Consider the following 20,428-nt stretch of genomic DNA (forward strand, 5'->3'; position numbering starts at 1 on the left):
GGGGAATGGGGATGAAGAGAGGTAATGGGGGGTGGGAGGACAATTGGGGTGGGAGGAGATGAAGAGGTTATAGAGGGGAAGTGGAGGGAAAGGGGATGTGGAACGGGGATGAGGTTAGAGATAGGTATGGGAATGGGCATGGGAATGGTAATGGGAATAGGGGTGGGAGTGTTGATAACTAAAGAGGGCCATGGATAGAGGTACAGACGCCGGGGACTGTCTGGTATTTGCACTGTTATTCCCACCTCAAAGAGTTCATGTCGGATAAAGGGCTGGAAGGCGACGACGAAAAGGGTTGATTGGATTTGTCTATGGTAGTGCAAGAGGGAAAACGGAAGCCAGGCAGCCTAGTTCCTAGGTAGATATACCCGGATGGGTGTGCTAGTAAATGGGCAAGGCCAGTGAAGGCGGCCCAAGGCACAGACTACCAACAGTCCAAATGAAGCGCTGGATTTTCCTTTGTTATGCGCATCTTGTTCTCTGTGAACCTTTGACGCAGTGCGCGGTACGTCCATCCATCTCACATCTTACTTGACGCCCTTCTGTTGGTTATCCTTTACCCAGACGCCGGCCATTGTCGAGCATCACAGCCTTCGCACCTTCGCACATCTGGAGATTGGGGATTCAAGTGACATGTGATTAGAACTTGCTCTCGAATCATTCTCATTCTCATGCACAATGCCCAAGATCACATGTAAACACCACATAGCATCCATGAGAAAACAAAAGGGAGCACGAACGAACACAGTCGTAATGGAAATCTCTTCTCATTCTCTAATTGAGTTCTCTGCATCATCTAATCTAGCTATACCCCTAACTCTATCTCATGTCCATCTGCCTGCTTGTGATAACCAATGAACCTTTCTTGTCCATGGCAGAGTTATCCTTCCTTTCTACTTCTAGATGGATTCAATGAAACCAAACAAACCTATTGCTTAGGTATTACTCCGAGGTATGTCTACCTACCTAGAGGTAGCTTCGCTTCATTCTGTCTAAACATTATCAGTTCAAAAACAAATACGCTTATCTACACTTTCTGGCTGGCTTGTTTGTCCAGCCTGTCCAGCTTGCCCAGCTCAAAGCCGGGTCTTGTACACGCTAGCTGATCGTCTCGGATCTCCTTATCTTTATCGGTCCAAAGATAGACTCATGGGTACCACCTGTGGTTATCCACCAATCACTGAATTTGATATCCTCGAGTTTTGTTGCTCCAGCATCCGAAGACGCAAGCTTTGAAGGTACGGGCCTCTTGGTGTCGGTCTCCTTGGTGTCAGCCGCATTGGACTTGGGATCCCTCTTCTTCTTCTCAAAGTCAGACTCATTGGCGGCATCAATGTGGTAATCCCACCAGTCACTGATTCTGATCTCCTCGAGTTTTGTTGCTCCAGGATCTGGAGATGCAGGGTTCGAAGGTGCGGGCTTCTCGGTTTCAGTGTCCATGTCCTTGACTCCGTGTTCCTTGACTTCGCGTTCCTTGGCTTCGCGTTCCTTGGACTTTGGATTCCTCTTCTTTTGCTTCTTGAAGTCAGACTCCGTGGCACCAGCAATGTAGGCCCATGGCCCATTGACTTTCCGATTTTTCTCTCCCTTTGACAGGTTCGACAGGACTTCTCGCTCATACCATGACACGGTGGTTGAGACTTCTTCTTCTGAAGGACAATACTCTGGTACACTCTGCGAAGAATCCTCCGGAACGTTCTGTGGAAGGTCCGCTGGCCGATGCGTCGGCACATCCGTTGAGGTATACTCTGGCTCAAACCACCGCGGGTCATCTGGCATGTCCTCCGACTCACATAATGGTGCGTCCGCTAGCACGTAGTACGCTGGCGCATATTCTGGGACATGCGTTGGGACGTGGCCTGGAATGTACCTGGGCTTGTTGGGGTCTCTTGACACGCCATCTGGCTCCTCATTTGACGTCTCTGTCTCCTTGAGTCCCTCAGGCTCGGACATGTGTATTGCTAACTCCGTCTCTGGCTGCGTCGGTGTTTGTGCCTGCATCTCTGGCTGCGTCGATGTCTGCTGTCGGAGTGTAGACTCTGAAGATATGTCTTCCAGCACTTGTAAAGGCCGCGACGCATCATCCAAAGCCATTTGCACTTGGTGGTACTGTGACTCAAAGGTCCAAGTATCCCTGGACGACAAAATGCCATCCTTCATCTTCCGTCTCCCCAAGTCGTCGTCCTACTGACACTCGGGCTTGTTCTCAACCTGCTTTCCGTTTCCCTTTCCCTTCGCCTTCTTCTCATTCGGACCATGCCAACCGTTCAGACGCCCAGAGGCAGGAGCAGAGACACTAGTACCCCCCTTTCCGAAAGACGTCGGATATCCCTCTCTTTTCCCGTTGTCATCATCATCACATACCCCCGTTTCGGAACGTGTACAATCACCAGCCGTAGTGAACCGTTGCCAGGGTGCTTGTTCGGCGTTTGAGTTTGGTGCTTGTGCTGGTATGGGGACTCGGTATTGTATGAGGCCGTTACTAATACCGTTTCTGTGAGGTATAGAAGTACTTCCACTTGCACTTTCACTTGCACTTTCACTTGCACTTCCATTTCCATTTCGACTCCCAATTGCACTTCCACTCGCACTTACCACCGGATACATACCGGGTACGTTCATGGTATCTGGAAGCGAAGCTTTCGCCATGTGCGTCAAATGTTGACTTGGTAGAACTTCCCTAGAATACATATTTCGGTCCTCATATCGAGGCATACTTGCCATTCCGGATAGCTCGGGGTTCGTTGGATGTGGTGGTGGTGGTGGTGGTGGTGGTGGTGGTGGCAACTGATGCACGTTTGGAAAGTGAAAGTGCTCTGCCGTCTCTTGATAGCACCTTTGCGCATTACATTGCTCGTGCCCTGGGTATGGGAAGTGAGCTGGCTGATATGTTTGTTGCTGGAAGGGATACATTTGTTGCGAAGAAAGCGCCGGCGGAATCGGTGGTACCTGAGACATTGTTGTTGTTGGTACCTGAGAATAGTAGGGGTTGTGAATGAACGGTTGCATCTGGGGCATTGGTTGCAACTGAACCTGGGACATGGGTGGAACCTTGGATACAGTTAGTACCTGGGAGTTTGGTAGCAATTGGAATATGGTTCATACCTGGTATGTTATGGGCGCCTGGGAGTAAAGGGATGATGGCGGTATCCGGGGTACTGGCGGCACCTGAGTCATTATTGGCATCTGAGATGCCGGATGCAAAGGATGCATCACAGGCACTTGGCCCTGGGATATCGATGGTGCCTGAGACATTGGTTGGACTTGAGCCATCGTGCGTAGCATATCAAGCGTGTCCATTCTATGCTTTTGATAGCGGTGATATAACGCTGATGCTTCCGGCCCATTCAAGGAAGGTTGCTGAGAAGGCGGCGGGTTTGAAGCTGAGGTTGAAAGTCCTTTCGGGTGGAAATGCGGTTGTTGGCGTTGTGGCTGTCCTTGCGGTCGTTGTTTGAACCCTTTTGTGCTCACATGTGGATAATTTGGCCTCTGACACTGATTGATCGGTTCTGGCACCTGGACAATCTGCGTTTCGGACCGGAGCAAAGGTGGTTGCGGTCGTGATGCAGACTTTCTCTCGACCTTCTTGTCCTCACCGACCGGCTTCGGGCTTCCAGTCCACCGTCCTTTACCTTTTTCCTTGGAGTTTCTTGCTTTTGAACTGGCGATACCTCCAACCTGAGTGTCTTGACTGGGAAAGCTGGATTTATTCTCTTTAGCTTCCTCTCCAGCCTTTACATCTTCATCGGATGCGTTCGGTATTTCTTCCTTTGGCGCCATCGGCAACCGCACATTAAACAGCCGCACCCTTGGCACCTCCATTGACAGCCATAGTGTTGGCAGAGGTATTGAAGCTTCTGAAGATGGAGGTAACTGTAGCTCGGGAGGTGATTGTGATCCGGGTCTCTCCCCACTCTTCATATTCTCCGAGTTGCCCAAACAAGAGCCAGCAATGTGTAGATCTGAAGGTGGTGGAGGAGAAACCTGTGCCGTTTGTGATGATTGTGGTAGTCCAGCCTTGCTCGTAGCCTCCTTCGAGCTAGAGGCAGAGGTAAGAGTACCCCTAGACTTCTCACTCTCATTCTCGCCGGCCTTCTTGTTCTCAGCCTGATTGCTCGAACAGCCTAGTTCTGGACCAGCAGCGCTTTCCTCTTTCTTCTTATCTTGCTTCATCTTTGATGATTCCCCCAATGTGGCGGACCATTCATCCTTGAGACTTTTCAACGACGCTTCGACCTTGTCGGCATGTGATGTCTCGTGCTGAGCCTGTGAATGGGTATGTTTCCCATTCTTCCTCTTCTTCCTCTTGTTCCTCTTCTTGTTCTTTACCAGGGTGCACTCCTCCTCGATACCCAAGACATCTTTATCCCCTGACCTTGTATCGGCACAGTCCCTAGAGTCCGTCAGGTCTCCAGCGCCATTCCCGCTTTGAGCAGTAGAACCGGCACTGCTGGGCCGGCTGTCCTCATCCGTAAGCCTCGTCCACTTTCCATCAGGCATTGGGATAGGCACAGCAGAAGTATCAGGTGATGCAGGAGTGACTGGTAGTTGGGAGGGCGGCTGCTGCCGTGTAGCAGGTTGAGAGAAATGTGGCAAAAGGGGAACAAAACCACCAGCTAGAGTGGCCCGGGGTGCCTCTAGCCCAGTTCCTGTCCTTAGAGCAGCTATATCGTCAACAACGGTTAAACGTTCAGAGGAATCCGGAGGTGCCTGTGGAGATGCCTCCTCCAGCAACTTCGAGAGCTCCGCAAACTTTTCCTGTGCTCGCCGCATGTGGAGAGCTTTCTTTTCGGGCGAGGACATCGATACCTCATCCAGCTCTGTCTTCTTTCGCTCGTTCCAGAACCTTGCCATACCCAATGAGCCAAACGTACCCAAGGCTTTTGCTGCTCTGGATTCCATTTGATGTGATGAACCCGCTTCCACAGCTACGGTTGAGCTGCCCGAGATCCGAGAAGGCGATTGGAAGTGCGCCTGTTCTCCCGATTGTTGTTCCTCGTGTCCTGCCACGGGTTCTGGTTCTGGTTTGGGAAGAGTGGAGGACTTTTTGGTTTTCTTGCGTCTTGACTTCCGTCTCTTCTTGGCAGACTGCTGCTGTTTTTGTGCTTCCCGGCTTGGAAAGGTGTGAATCTCAACTTGGCCCGGGCTATCAAGCCTGAGTAGGTAATCGGCGGTCAGGTCGACGGAGCCGCATATAGAAATGGCTGCGGACTGCCCCGGCATCTCGGGCCAGAGGGTGGACGGAGAGGGACTCCATGTAAAATGTGGCCTCTGAGCATCCTCGGTTGGGGGTTTTCCCTCTCCCCAGAATTTGGTGATCATCAAGCCTAAAAGCCTCGGGGGCACGCCGATTGTCTCCAGGTTTAGGACATTGGACTGCAGCACGCTGGGAATAAGCAGGAGGAAGTTGAGCCATGTCGGATCAAAGTAGGGGTACCCTTCTGCGAGTAACTGTCAGTTCGAATGGCCACAGAGAACAGGGTGGAGGTTGTCAAAAGACTTACGCGGCATGCTCTCCCGCGATCCCCAATACTTTCTGACCATGATGGTCAAACGGTTGACAGGGGATTGCCGACCGCATGTAAGCAACTTCAACACGTCAGTTAATGCACATTTGTAGTGCTTAACGGATTCTAGGGCATCTTTTCCAGGCGCCAGTGCGGTTTTCAGTTGTTGCTCGTTGAACACGCCAGAGTGTGTAGCAGCTTCGATTTTTTCTCTTGTTCTGGGCTTGCCACCATAGAACCTGGTACAGTCAAATTCCATGGTGATGTACTTTAAATATCGGCCAAACTTGGCAAGCCATGGAATGTTTGTGGTAGGCCCAAAGGGAGAAATGACAAGATGGTATCGACGATTGAGGAGAAAGGCAGCTACGAGGTCGGCCCTAAAGCGACGATTGGCTTGGAGGTAAGGACTAAGAGCATGCAATGCTTGGTTATGGGTCTCGAAGAACTCGCTTTCCCAGGTTTCCTGTTCGGAGCCCTGAACGAGCATTGTGTCCTTGTTGACGGGATATAGGCCAGTGTAGACAGACCACCTGCTGAGGCGAATTGGCTTATCAGTGGAGTGTTGTTGGACGATGTAGCGGCAGATCTTAAGGGAAACATTGGAGGGCAGACTAAAGTAGCCCCAGTGGCCGGCTTTTCGTAAAGACTCGGAGGGATCCTGATGGCAAGCAGAACTAGTCCTTAGAGGTAGAGGTAGTTGAGTCGTGGTGCGGGTGTCTTTGGGCAAGGCCGCAACAATGTCACCATCTCCCTTCTTGGAGCCGCGGGGGAGGCGGGACCAACAGATATTCAGAGTCCGATCATAAGGGGGCGGGACGGCGGAATCGAACTTGATGTTGTGAGTGTATTCATAGTCGAGATCATCGAAGGAGTTCAAGTTGTCCATGGCGAAAGTATGCTTGCTTCTCGGATACGGATACTGGGGTAAATGATGGTGTCTTGTCAAGCGAGTGTTGGGTTGGGGTTGAAGTGGTGGGAGCAAGGGGAAGAGGACCTCTGGGTTCCCGTCCTTTTAACTCAAGTTGATGGCACTAATCAGGGCCATGCCCTCGGCCTTCTCCAGCTCCTTCCGGCTGAGTCAAGGATGCAGTTCAGGGCAGGAAGCACCAACTATCGCCAAGTGACATAACCAAGGTAGTTGTGCCGAGTCGTTACCGGTAAGGAGAGGTAAGTGAAGTTCTGGTCCCAGACTGGCACCGGGACTCCTTCATGTTTCCCCCACACTGCGCAGATGCTGATGAGGGTGCCATTTCGAACAAACTTCATGGCTACTGCTCTCAACTCTTGTTTCTGGAGGGAATTACCTGGCGTTTCCAAGTCTGCGATTCCTTTCTCCGTGAATAAGAAGCAGGTACGGCAGTCTCTGGACATCCGCTTGGTCCAGACAGTCATCGTCCTGGGGCGGCAGGGCGGCAGGTGTACAAAGCAAACAACAACAGAGCACGTTTTGAGATGAAAATGGTTACACAAAGTAATGAGAGTCAACTGGAAGCAGTGAGGGCATGTATTGACTGATGTCGATGGTGACGGTGATGATGTTGATGATGGTGTTGAGACAAGATTTCATCTGATTTGTCCGATTAAATCCAAACAGGGAATATGCAGTGTAAGTGATAAGATAGAGATTACATAAGCCGATAAACATTTTCTCTTATCGGGGTGTTCATCCCGTCTTCCACTTTATCTTATCGATAAAGCTTCCCCGGTATCAAAATTCTGCGCTTTGGCCCCTCCACATCCTCCGCCAGGCCCCGTCAGAAGCATGTCATTGCCCCGCCTCTCCCAATACAGCAATACAGAGCAGCACGTGCGGGCGTCGTACCAAAGAAGTCAACTGTTAGCGCACATGTACCTGCTGAGTTCCTTCAGCGGGAGCTTGTAGCGAGAATGTCCACTATAACTACCTCTGTGGAAAGCTTGTCGCATCGCATAGCCAGGATTTGACGCGTCTGGGCGGTTCTCGTCGCTTCCCTTCAGTTGGACTGAGTGACGGAGGTACTTGGAGGCCATCTTCTGTACCCTGGCTTCCCTTGTCTCCATCAATCTTTTTCCCGGCCATCTTTCTCATCCACCATCACCAACATCACCACCAACATCACCATACATACAGTCACCACACCACAGCAATTTGAATACGAAAAACACCGCCCACCATGTCTGTCACTACCCAGGTTCCCAAGGACTTTGACGCTGAGAATGCGGACAACTTTGAGGATGTACGTCGCCTTCCTCCCCCCTCAGCCTCGCTCGTTATTTTTTGCGCCGAACATTGCGACACACAATGCGCCACCCTACACCCTGACAGCATGCTGACCACTAGCACCCAACCAGATTGAGAAGCAGTTCGCCGTCAAGGCCGTCCAGCAGATGGCGACGTACTGGGCCATTCTCGAAAAGGTGCCCGGCTCCAAGCTGCGCCTGACCAAGATGGACGACGACATCTTCGAGCACCTCAAGAGGGACTTCCCCGAGTTCGACCCCGCCGAGCCCATCAACGAGGACGAGATGAAGAGCAAGACGGGCAAGGAGAGGTGGCGCACCTTTATGATGGCCTACGACAAGAAGATTGACGACTACAACTTCGGCACCCTGCTGCGGGCCTCCCCCAAGACCGAGTACGGCGAGAAGGAGACCATTTTTGTGCCGCGCATGCAGTTTTATGCCGTCGAGATTGCGAGGTATGAACCACCGTCCGAGTCTTATAGGCAAAAAAAATACTGACAGGTCTCAGAAACCGCGCCGGCCTCAACGACTGGATCTACGAGGAGGCGGAAAAGGAGAGGCAAAAGGCCAAGGGCAACACCCAGGGCAGCAGCAGCAGCAGCGCATAGGATACCAACCATCGAGCGAATACAAAGTGAATTTCTCTGCAATCCAGTCGAGTTCTTGAAACATGTCCTCGTGGGTGTACATGTTATGCCTCTACATAGGTTTGGAAATCGAGAGAGAGAGAGAGAGAGAGGTAAGCATCTTTATCAAAGAATTAAAAGTGCCGCAGTCTTCCATCCCATCACCATTTTGATCCCAAAGTACTTATTGTTCCAGGGCCGGCCACCTAGATCGATTCCATCTCAGCCACAACTGCTTCCTATTGTTCTCGGCTACCCCTGAGCCCACCCAGCACTTTACTGTGTATGGCTCGACACAAACAATAGCAAGCACCGCCAAACAAAGACCCTCACAAAGCTACACCAGAGACGCTTCTCCCTTCGCATCCTATTACCACCGAAACCCGAATTACAAAAATGGCCCTCCTATTATACTATCACCAGTTGCCACCAGCCTTTTCGAATTGCTAATACCACTTCCTCCTCCAAAGGGCCGACCGTCTTTTTCCCCTTGGACCCTTTCCACCATGATCTGGTCAAATTGATTTGACAGTCAACAACTGCTGTCATTAACAGTCAAGATGAGCAGCTCAAAGCACGAAACGGAAAAGGGCGAGTCCATCGCTGTCCACATTGCGGCTCCCGCTCAACCAGCCCCCAAGCCCGTGAGATCGTCCTTCAAAAACCTCTTCGCCTTCACCCGCCCAGCCCATGTCTCACTCATGGTCACCGCTCTCTGCGGCTCAGCCGTCATTGCCGCCGGCCGTACCGCCTACGCTGTTCTTCTGGGCAAGATCTTTGAGGTCTGCACCTCTTACGGCGCAGGAATCATCGCCGCATCCGACTTGCTTCACCAGGTCTCTCACTGGTGTCTGTACATGTTCCTCCTTGGAATCGGTATGTGGGTGGTTTGCAGCTTTGACGTTGCACTTTGGGTCATGGCCGGCGAGTTGCGCGCAAAGACGACCAGAGAGACTCTATTCTCGACCCTGCTCAACAAAAGTGCGGCTTGGTTCGATCTTCGTGAGCATGGCATGTCCAGCTTGATGACTGCCATCCAGACGTGAGTCCTCCCTTTCCCCCCTCTTGGGAGAAACACTACTTAACACACCCCCGGCAGACAAGCCCGCGAACTCCAAATGGGCACCTCCCAAGTGTTCGGCTTTCTAGTCTGCGACCTCCTCGTCTTTTTCTCGTGCATCATCGTCGCCCTGTACTACTCCTACAAGCTGACACTGGTCATGCTCTCCACCGCTCTGCCGTCTGCCCTCATCCTCTGGCTCATCGCCCGCTTTCTCGACCCTGCCATCGCCGGCCAAAAGCGCGAACTGGCCGAGGCTGCTAAGCATGCAACGGCTGCCACGACCGCCATCGACCTCGTCAAGGCTTACAATGCGGCAGACCATGAGTCTTTCCATTTCATTTCGGCTGTGCGACGCTCGTCCAAATACTACACCCGTCAGGTGCTGTCCAACAATGGGCAGATGAGTTACATCAAGCTGTGGATGATGTCGCTCTTCGTTGTTGGTTTTTACTTTGCCGTCGTGCTCGTCAACCGGGAGGAACTGACCCCCGGAAACGCCTTGACGACCTTCTACTGCGCCCTCATCTCCTTCCAGTCCCTTCAAAACCTCGGCCCTCAATGGATTATCCTAGCCAAAGGGATGGCAGCAGGCCAATCTCTTCAAGATCTCGTCCGCCAAGCTGATCCCGGTCAGACCAAAACTTGTCAAGAGCCTGGCGGCCTTCGACCCCCTACCTGTCAAGGCGACGTCACTCTCTCCAACATATCCTTCGCCTACCCGTCCTCACCCTCCAATTTGGTCCTCCAGCCTTCATCGTTTCACTTTCCACCCGGCTCTCTGACCTTCATCGTCGGTCGTTCCGGCTCTGGCAAGTCCACGCTCGGCAATCTGCTCGTCCGTTTCTATGAACCTTTGACAGGCCAAATCACTGTCGATGGACAACCCATCACACGACTCGACCTAGGATGGGTCAGACAGAACATTACCCTGATCCAGCAATCCAGCGTTTTCTTCAACGATAGTCTATTCCAGAACGTCGCATTTGGAGGCTATCAGCCCGACCGCGTCACAGTGGAAGACGTCAAAGAAGCCTGCTCCATGGCCTTGCTACAAACCACCGTTGCCGGAATGCCTCAAGGTCTAGACACGCAAATCGGACCTGGCGGTTATTCGCTCTCTGGCGGACAGCGTCAGCGCCTGGCTTTGGCGAGAGCCAAGATCCGCGATCCGCCCGTGTTGATCCTCGATGAGATTACCTCTGGTTTGGACCCCGTGTCGAGGGGACTGATCATGGACGCTATCCGTATCTGGAGGAGGGGTAAAACAACAATCATCATCACGCACGAGGTGGGTTGTATAGGAGAGGGCGAGATGGTTTATGTTATGGAGGGCGGACGAGTCGTGCAACAAGGACATGGAAAGCAGTTGAGAGAGGAGAGAGAGGGGTTGTTTGCTGGGCTTGTTGCCTCGGCTGATCATGACGGTGGTGATCATGGAGAGGGTGCAGAGGACAGTGAGAAGGAGGAGAAGGAGGTAGAGAGCGAGTTGGAGGATATTCAAGAGCGTGAAGAAGAAGAGTCAGAGGAGGAGGTGATTGAAGAGGCTACCTACGTCCAGCTAGTTCGCGGCCTGAGTCTGCGTGGCCAGAGGGGAAGTATTGTCTTTCCCAGGTTAACGTTTGGTTATGACCCCTACTCTTCCGCGGACAACCAACAGTCACGACCACTTTCACGATTGTTGGGCGCGGGCAGAGTACCAGTCCACCACCCCCACCCCCACGCAAACCCCGATCGCACTCGTGATGTCTCTCCCTTCTCAAAGCAAGACGACCGCAGACACAGCACCTCTTCCATCGAACTCATCACCCAAACCGGCCTCTCAGTCAAGAAAACCCGCGTGTCTAATGCCCGGCGGGCCCAGCACCCTGATCCGAAGGTGATCGAAGCTCAACTAAACGGAAGCCTGGATTCTCTTGAGCTCTTCTTCCTCGACAAGCTCGCCAACAAGAAACAAAGAGCTGGATTCCACAAGAAGCGTAGGAATAGCATGGCGTCTGTCGTTTCGGCTGCTTCCCACTCTTCCAATGCCCAGCCAAGCAACAAGCAGCGGCACTCGGTCAACAACCGCCTCCCTTCTTTATCGGCAATCCTCCGCACCGTCTGGCCCACTCTCGACCTGCGCTCCAAGCTCGAACTCTTTCTGGGTGTCTGTCTGGGTCTGGTAGTAGCAGCCGCCAACCCGCTTTTTTCATACGTCTTTGCGCAACTGCTCTCCTCCTTCTGGTCGTCTCCTTCCGCCCGACTCGCCGCCGGTTCCAAATACGCAGGGATCCTCGCCGCCATTGCATGTGTCGACGCTCTCGCTACTTTTGGCAGCTATTACTTTTTAGAAAAGGTAGCAACAAAATGGGTCACCACCCTCCGCTCCGAAGCCATCACCCGCATTCTGGCGCAACCCAAATCGTGGTTTGACAAGAGCTCCCACAGCCCAGCCAAGATTGTAGCATGTTTGGATCGCAACGCCGAAGAAATGCGCAAGCTAGTCGGCATGTTCCTCCCCATTCTGATTATCGTCTGCACAATGATTACCGTCGCCAACGTCTGGGCCTTGACTATCCAATGGGACTTGACCCTCGTCACCCTCGCCGGTATCCCTGCCGCCGTCATCACCGGCCGTCTTAATGCTTTGTTCAGCGACAAATGGGAATCCCGCTGCGACCAAGCTGCCTTGCGGACTGGACAAGTCCTCACCGAGACCTTCGGCAACATCAAAGTCGTCCGCGCTCTGACGCTCGAGGGGTGGTTTACGCGGAAATACGAAGACAAGACAAGCGAAGCGTACCAGCTCGGTTTAAGGAGGGCCACCTACGTCGGTCTCTTTTTCGGTCTCAACCAATCCATCGCGTACTACCTGACCGCCATGATATTCTACTACGGCGCCAAGATCTTATCCCAGGATCGCGCCTCGGTGACTGATTTGCTGCGCGTCATCAACCTCATCTTATTCAGTTTGGGAACCTGCGTCAACATGCTAGCCAACGTCCCGCAGATCGCCGCAGCAAAGGCAACAGCAACACAAATGCTCTACTTTGCCAACCTCTCCCACTCATCAAGCCACGAATCCCAAGGCTCTCAGCGCATCTCCAACCCTTTGCCCATCCGTATGCAAAACCTGCGCTTTGCTTACCCCTCGGCGCCCGATACTCTCGTCCTCCGCAACCTCAACTTGACTATCAACCCCGGCACATGCACAGCAATCGTCGGTTCCAGCGGCTGCGGCAAATCAACCATTGCTTCTCTCTTACTTAACCTCTACCCGCCTTCTGTTTCTCCTTCTGCCCCCACCAATAATTCCTTAACCTTCAACTCCATCCCCTCCTCCCAAACACACACCCCCTCTCTCCGCTCTTGTGTGGCTTACATCCCACAACACCCCTTCCTTTTACCCACCACCCTCCGCGAGAATATTCTCTATGGTCTCCCTGACTCTTCTCCGTTGCGGCTTCCTTCCCACTTCCACTGTCTAGTTCACGCATGCCAATTAGCTTCCATCCACGACTTCATCATCTCCCTTCCCGCAGGGTACGACACCGTCGTCGGCGAGGGTAGCGGTCTACAATTAAGTGGTGGACAAGCGCAGCGTGTCAGTATCGCGCGCACACTAGTGAGGAGTCCGAAAGTGGTGGTGGCTGATGAACCGACTGCTAGTTTGGATGCTGAGGGTGCAGAGGCCGTGAGGGAGGTTTTTGCTCGACTTGTTCATGGTAATCGGACCGGACTTGACGGTAGTTCTAAGGAAGGGAAAGACGAAAGCAAAAAAGAAGAAGAAATGGCAATCGTGGTAGTAACCCACTCCAAAGAAATGATGCGGATTGCCGATCGCGTGGTGATGATCGAGGGAGGGATGGTGGTTGAGGAAGGCGGGTATGACGAGTTGAGGAGAACAAAAGGGGGGAGGTTCGCGGGATTGGTTAGTGGAGGGGCTTGGGATGGTGGTCATGGTGCTGCTTCTTTGTCTGCCCGTGATCAACAGGAACAGGGGGGAAATCGAAGTCATCATCGAAGGAACGTAACTCTCACAACACTCAGTTCTTCCGACTGCGGTGGATCCCAGAGTGTAGAGGTAGGGGAGTCTTCGAGCTCTGGGCAGTACCAGTACGGGCGTCACGGGGGGAGATATCAAAATGGGCAAGATGGAGTCAGTGACGTAAGTGATGAGGATTTGGACCTGGAAGATGAAGAGAAGGTTGGGCCTTGGACTGGTGATGGTACTGATGCTGGTGCTGGTGCGGGTGCCGGTGCGGGTGTAAGGGTCAATGAAGAGGCGTTGCAGAGACTAGAGGGGACGTCTCCGGATTCTACGTCTAGCACTTCGTTGTCTTCTGCGAATCAGTCACCGGAGAGAGGCAGGAGAACAGAGAGGGGTGGGGATGGAGGTAGAAGTACTTGGGGTTGGAGGTTTGACTAGGTGATCTTCTAAGTTCCTTTCTGGTGTTTAGAGGTATATATGCAGTGGTTGCAGGTTCCTTTGCTCCTTTGCTCCTTCTTCGCTTCTTGGTCTCATTTTTCGTGGTACATATCTTACACTAGGAAGCCAAATAGTTCAAGACCATAGTTTGCTTTTCCTATCACATCTCGTTCATACCTAGGTAGGTGAAGATAAGTTATCGATGAACATTTCTGACTTAACCCCAAGTAATCTTATAAACAATGTTTATTACCATGTAATCCAAAAACAAAAGAAGTACATAAGGGGCGAGCAGACGTATATACTTTGATAATCAGAGAGAAGCACAAGCCATCATCCATCGCCAGAAACGCAAAAAAAAAACAAAAAGAGAACTCAACGTCCATAACACTCGATCCACCCAGGGGTCGAACCTGGAACCTCCTGATTCGTAGTCAGACGCTCTGCCATTGAGCCAGCGGACCTTTTTTTCTTATTCTTTCCTTTCCTTATCCCTCCTCATTACCCCGTTCCTAGTCCTGTCCCAATGGTGGCGAGGATGTTGTTGTTGTGTTTCGAACAAAAAAAAAAAAACTTTCTTTCCGATTTTCGTTCCCGAACTTTTTTTTCTATCAGCAGGGGTGTTCAGCAGGGTTATAGTGGAACAAGTCCACTGAGTCCACTGATCTGCGCTACAAGAATTTTTACAATCTTTACATTGAAATTCCGCAGTGGAGACAAGTGCTAGAGGTCCAGGTACGAGCGCCGGGCGGGCCTTCCGGATATTGGAGGGCACCTCCACGGCCGGCGGGGTGGTAATGATATTTGGAACCCACTTCGGTGCCGGAGCCGGATGGGGTGCGGATGGGGTACTGATGGGATACTGATGGGATACGGAAGAGGTCCGGTGTACGCAGTACGATACGTGTGAATGGTCGTAATCATGAACATAATCAGTAATCGAATACCATTTGCGTTAGGAACGGCTGTTTCAAGACTTTGATGAGGTGTTCGTGACGTGGAAACATGTCGGCTAGAGTCCATTAGGAATGCTTTTATCCAGGATGGAACATGCATTGAGGTTAGGTACGTTAAAGGAAGAATTGCGTGAATGAGTTATCCAAAGAAGTAGGGTACTGACTGGGGTGATGTGTTTGGATTATTCTTACAACCATTTCACATATTCATCATCGTGAGTGATGGAATGCCTGAAAGCAAGTGGCCATTTACTTGACATTATTCTATTATGATTTTTGCGACTATATTTCATGATTAGGACCCATTAGCAGGGTCTAAATACCGGAAGAGCAAGCTGGCTTCCGGTGCCCTTCTCATCGTTCAGGACGTGCTGATTTCATATCACTCATGACCGCTTGTCGTCCAGTCCAGGAGCCATATCATTCCCTTTTCCAACGGTTCCCTTTTCCGACAGTCATTACCTTTCATCTCCCATTACCGCACGTAAAAAAGCTGGGGGTATATCCACCACTCAACACTCCTTTTCTCCTCTGGCAGCCACGTGCCATCATATCTCATGTGCATGCCATCCAATCCTTCATGACTTTTCCAATTGCTGTACACACCCTTGTTAGCCAACCATTCATAACAGCAACCTCACGGATAACAAAAAGGAAAAAAAAAAAAAAAACTCACCAAAGCAAACCGACTCCTCCCCCTAACCCAACTCCCACACCAAACCAACACCCACGGCACAGCCGTCAACCCCACCGCCACGCCTCCCAAGATGGCGCCCGCCCGTCCCTCTCCCAGATTCGTAAACAACGGCGCCGTCACCAGCGGAAACACACCTCCCAAAATATTCCTACAAAAACTCTGTGCCGCCAGCGCCGAGCTCGCATACCGATGATACGTATCAGCCAGGTAATTGAACACAGCCAAGTAAACAGACAAAATACCCATAGTGGCAATACCGATGCCGATGGTGGGCGCGATCCAGTGATAGTATGGACGGGCAGTGAAGCCAAAGATGAAGAGGCCGACGGGCAAAAAGGTGGCGGTCAGGCAGGTAAAGTAGAGGCGGGCTTCGGGGGAGTTAGTGGGGAAGTGGGTGCGGAGGAAGGGCCAGATGGGGTTCTCTTTTGTGGTGGTGGTAGAGTCGGAGGGGGTCTTTGGTTCGTCGGAGGAGTAGGGAAGGGCGTTGGGGCCTTCGGTGTCGGAGGCCGAGGTCTCCTCGGTGGAAGATGAGGTAACAGGAGCAGCTGCCCTCCACTTGGGATGATGCAACATCTTTTCTTGCCAGATACCCATAGCGGTAGCGAGGATGGCGCCGACGATCATGGCGACAAAGATACGGCCTCCTTGCTCAATGTTCCAACCGTACTGTCGGCGAAAGACAAGCGGGATGGAACCAAAGGTGAGGTAAAGCACGCCCCAGGCAAAGGCGGCCCAGAGGGAGAAGAAGAAGACGACGGGCTCGGTGAAGAGGAGGTGGAAAGGGCGGTAGACGGAGGTGCCGATCATGGTGGTGAGAGAACCGCGTTCTTCGTCTTCTTTGACTTTCCACCTGATACGCTGGAGCGTTTTCGTTCCAGGAGATGATGGCCCCTTTTCCTCATCATCCGCATCCGCATTTCCGTTGTCGCCTTCTTCTTCTTCTTCGTCAACCCAAACGCCATAAAACCCCTTTTCCTCCAACTGCTCATACCACCGATTCAACGCCTTGGCCTTCCTGCTCAACAAGACACTCCCTCTACTCTCCTTGAAAAACACCATCAGCGCCACCATCAACGCCCCGCCAAGAATAACCTGATGCCAAAAGATCCACTTCCACTTGGCCCCGTTCCCCTCCTCGATATTCCCATCTGCATCCGTCCCCCACCGCTCCGTCATGTACGCACTCACCAACGGCCCCAGTCCCGTGCCGCACAGCACCGCCCCACTAAACAGCGCCATGGGCGTGTTCCTTTCTGCCGTAGGCCAAATATCCGCAATCACACCGCCGACCATGGTCGAGAAAACCGACGCGCCCACGCCCAAGAAAAACCGAGCGATCAGCATCCCCTCCAAGGTTTCTACTACGCCGCAGACCACTTGGAAAATGACAAACATGATGCCGGCGGCGACGAAGACGGGTTGGCGACCGTTCATTTCGGAAAAGGGCGCGAGGAACATGGGTGCCAGAGCGAAGCCGAGACAGAAAGTGGAGATGCCTCCTAGGATGGCGGTAGAGCTGTGTGCGTGCGCGAGGTCTTGGAGGAGGAGTTTTTGAGGAGGGGAGTAGGCGCCGGCGGTGTAGGCGGTCAGGAAAGTGGCGATGCAGGAGAGGGTGAGCATGGTGATTTTGACGGAGGTCGACCAGAGGATGGGGTTGGTGAAGGGTTTGAGGTTGGGAGGTGGGGGGACGTCATTTTGGGGTGTGGTTGAACCGGAGGATTGGTGGGTGGTGTTGGCGGAGGGCGGGAGGATGGCAAAGGTTAGGTAGAGATGGGTGATTTCCGTGTTGGCGTCTAGTAATTGGGTGTTTGATGGTAAAGTACCCGAAGCTGGGACTGTGGCGGGGTGTGGTGCGAGCACGGGAGATCGGTTGTCTTCGGAGCGCCATGAGGGAGGTGCCGTGTCCGGGGCCGTGTGTCCGGGGGTTGGATCTGCCATGATGGATGCTGATGCTGATGCTGATGTTGATGTTGATGCTGTGTCGAGTCGAGAGTGTTTGGCAGGTCAACCTTTTTGTTTCTTTCCAGCCAAGTGAGACAGGATGTGCCGTCAAAAGAATCCTTTACCGACTCCAACAAGAAGAAGAAGAAGGAGAAGAAGAAGAAAAGAAAGGGGGACCGTCAACAAAAACACGTCAACCGTCGAAGCGTTCCATATGTAGGAGGTGAAGGATAATAAGTAAAGTGAAGACTTTTTTCAAAGGCGGTCAACCCAGACCAGGGCATAGGATCAAACGGTCCGAGAGATATGGAATCAGAATTGTAGAAGGAAAAAAAGATGGATCCAAGATGGTGATATCGCGGCTCCAAGAGGAGTCAGTCTTGTCCCCCTCCTTCTCCATCCCTCCGAATTCCGGCAATAAAAGCGGAAACAAAGGGAAAATCCTTTCCTCTCTCTCGTCTTCACTGAAGGAACCGACGCCTCTCTTGCAGGCATTCCCCGAGGCCAAGACTTTGATATGGCAAAGGACTTGGCTGCTTGGCGCCATGTAACTTGACGCTGCATGGTTGACTGGACACTATCATCACTAGTGGACACTAACAGATAAAATACACAGTATGGAGTGTAATATGTAAGGCTGGGACTGGGCTGTTTGGGCTTGGCTGTCCACATGGTTACCCGTCCGACCTGGTTTAGCTAGATCCACCGTCTGTTATTGTTGAGGGCCGAGGCCGAGATGCCGTTCGTTGACTCTACTTACTAATGTTTTTTTTTACTTACTAATGTTGACGTTTGGATAGAATCAGATGACGATACTACCTCGAAGAGAGATCCACAGGCTTCACTACGTCGACTGTGTCACGGATCGCCAGAGGAACGGTGAGGTTATTCCCGAAGCCACTTTGACTTGGCACACGTTTGGCTGCCATGATTGGGTTACCCGGCATGTCTTTGTCTGCCGTAGGTATGCAGTTCCCGTTGCCAGATGGGAATTGCTGACAGACATTTGATGGCCAATACCCGGGGCTAGTGTAGTGTTGTTTTGGCCTTGTGACACTGTTTTTGGAGGGTTGAATCTGGAATATGATTTATGGGAAAAGGCAATGGGGTCAAGGGAGATACTAAGATGGATCTTGATTCACAATGTTTTCCAGATGTGGTGAAAAAGGGAATATCCCGATAGGTGTAACGCAAGCGCCCTGACGTGGACACTCACTAACAGACCAACCCAATGTAACCGCACATTTTCTCCACCGATCAGTTAACCCCGATTATTCCCAGGTCCACTGTAAGCAATTCTCCTCAGCGGGCCGATCATGGCTCGAAACACCGGCAAACGTTTCCATGTCAGCGGAACATTCCGACCTTCGTGCCGACAAGGAACCCAACAACAACCTGCGTCACGACATCGACATGGCTTCGGACGCGCTCCACTACCATACACTACCGTATCCCGTTTCCGACTTGGCATATCATGTACATAGTATCACGAGGACTTGAAGCTGGTCTTGTGTGCGACTCGGCCTTGATAGGATGGTGCCCCGATACGCGACAGACAAGGCGACACATCGACGCCCGCCCTACACGAGCGAGCAAGCGAGCACAACATCAGACAACCCCCCCGAGACCCTTTCAATGCCGATCCAAACCGATATTTGTGTGTGTACATCCCGACGGGAGACACCCTACGACAAAGCCGGCACATCCCACGGCGCCCAACTCTTCAAATCCACCTTGGCCGAGCTCCTCTCCACCGCTCCCGGCGCCGTCCCCGACTTCAGCAAGAAATAATCAATATAGCTCGTCAGCTCGCTCTGCTGACTACTCGGGAACTGACAATGACCATGTCCCCCGACCAGCGAAAATCCCATGTAATTCGGCACCCCATACGCCTTATAGATCAGCCGGCCCGCCTGCATGCACGCCGTCGTCGACACGGGGCCCAACCAATCGATATCGTTTTCAAATGCAATCAAGCCCCTCGGCACCGTCAGCGCCGCCAGCATGTGGTGGTCCGCGGGGATATTCGTCGTCTGCCGCGTGTACGCGTTGAAAGCGGGCGAGAACCACACGTTTTCCGTGACGATCTGCGACGCTGTCTGGATATTCTTCCCTGCGGATTTCTCAGAGTCGCTGATGCGCCAGCAGGCTGCGCCGCCTGACCCGGATTCCTGCGGGATGGTGAGAGCGATGCGGTCGACGAGGGCACCTGCCACGAAAGCACCCTTGCCGTTGCGGCTGCAGCCTGTGACGCCGAGGCGTTTCGGGTCGATGCCTGAAGTGGATTGGACTTGTTCAAGTGCGTCGACGAGGCGGTCTACCCCCCATGCCCAGGCTGTCAGGGCGCCGGCCGAGTGCGAGCTGCCGAACAGCGTGTAGAACTTGCCCTTGCCGCGCGAGGAGGTGCCGGATTGTTGGGCAAAGTCGTCGTTGGGGAAGGTGATGGTGGCTACGGTGCTGGGAATCGGGATCGAGATGCCGCCGATGCCGATGATGGCTGGGAAGGGACCGCTGCCCGAGGAGGGCTTCTTGATGGAGGCTGTGAAGGATACGGTTTGGCTGCCTACGGTGATGCGCACCGTTAGGGTGTTGCCGGAGAGGGAGCCCTCGACCTTGTCGGGCTTGCCGGGGTAGGTGCCGAGTTCGTATTGTTGGAGAATCTTGGAGATCTCGGCCTTGCGGCAGTCAAAGTCGGCTTTGGTCGTGATCTTTTGTCCGCCTGCGGTGGTGAATGGGTCGGGAAGCTTGGAGACGGCTGCGGTCGGGTAGTTGCCGGCCACGGAACATTGGCGCTCAAGGATTTGAGAAGCCGGGGCGGCAACGGCAAAGGCCGCGCTGGCGAGCAAGAGGGCCGGGGTAAGGTGGACCATGGTGACTGCTTGATGAGGTGTGGAGGTGGGAGACGAGTGTTTCCGACCTCACTCCCGTCTTATTTAGGTTTTTTTTTTTTTTTTTTTTTTTTTTTTTTTTTTTTTTTTTTTTTTTTTTTTTTTTTCTTCTACGT

At 52.6% G+C, this 20,428-nt stretch overlaps 5 protein-coding genes across 5 annotated transcripts; 2 read left to right on the forward strand and 3 right to left on the reverse strand.

The window, feature by feature from the left end:
* Window positions 1-1,098: 1,098 nt before the first annotated feature.
* Window positions 1,099-6,396, reverse strand: NEUTE1DRAFT_47598 (uncharacterized protein; the record flags this gene model as incomplete). Its single annotated transcript, XM_009854492.1, has 7 exons — window positions 1,099-1,607; window positions 1,672-1,752; window positions 2,596-2,627; window positions 2,912-3,069; window positions 3,517-3,768; window positions 3,808-5,441; window positions 5,505-6,396. 7 exons carry the CDS (start codon window positions 6,394-6,396, stop codon window positions 1,099-1,101), a joined length of 3,558 nt encoding a protein of 1,185 aa, XP_009852794.1.
* Window positions 6,397-7,589: 1,193 nt separating this feature from the next.
* On the forward strand, window positions 7,590-8,383 carry NEUTE1DRAFT_66370 (uncharacterized protein; the record flags this gene model as incomplete). Its single annotated transcript, XM_009854586.1, has 3 exons — window positions 7,590-7,726; window positions 7,842-8,188; window positions 8,242-8,383. The coding sequence occupies 3 exons, from the start codon at window positions 7,664-7,666 to the stop codon at window positions 8,339-8,341; spliced, it is 510 nt and encodes a 169-aa protein (XP_009852888.1).
* A 536-nt stretch (window positions 8,384-8,919) lies between these two features.
* On the forward strand, window positions 8,920-13,830 carry NEUTE1DRAFT_85055 (uncharacterized protein; the record flags this gene model as incomplete). Its single annotated transcript, XM_009854587.1, has 4 exons — window positions 8,920-9,401; window positions 9,459-10,824; window positions 10,981-13,126; window positions 13,169-13,830. The coding sequence occupies 4 exons, from the start codon at window positions 8,920-8,922 to the stop codon at window positions 13,828-13,830; spliced, it is 4,656 nt and encodes a 1,551-aa protein (XP_009852889.1).
* Window positions 13,831-15,039: 1,209 nt separating this feature from the next.
* NEUTE1DRAFT_85059 (uncharacterized protein) lies at window positions 15,040-17,421 on the reverse strand (the record flags this gene model as incomplete). The annotated part of the gene is made up of 2 exons (XM_009854588.1): window positions 15,040-15,382; window positions 15,463-17,421. The coding sequence occupies 2 exons, from the start codon at window positions 17,419-17,421 to the stop codon at window positions 15,365-15,367; spliced, it is 1,977 nt and encodes a 658-aa protein (XP_009852890.1).
* A 1,274-nt stretch (window positions 17,422-18,695) lies between these two features.
* NEUTE1DRAFT_123559 (uncharacterized protein) lies at window positions 18,696-20,294 on the reverse strand (the record flags this gene model as incomplete). The annotated part of the gene is made up of 2 exons (XM_009854589.1): window positions 18,696-18,789; window positions 19,114-20,294. The coding sequence occupies 2 exons, from the start codon at window positions 20,292-20,294 to the stop codon at window positions 18,696-18,698; spliced, it is 1,275 nt and encodes a 424-aa protein (XP_009852891.1).
* Between the last annotated feature and the right edge of the window lie 134 nt (window positions 20,295-20,428).

Source organism: Neurospora tetrasperma (genome assembly GCF_000213175.1).
Source record: "Neurospora tetrasperma FGSC 2508 unplaced genomic scaffold NEUTE1scaffold_5, whole genome shotgun sequence".
Taxonomy (NCBI): domain Eukaryota; kingdom Fungi; phylum Ascomycota; class Sordariomycetes; order Sordariales; family Sordariaceae; genus Neurospora; species Neurospora tetrasperma.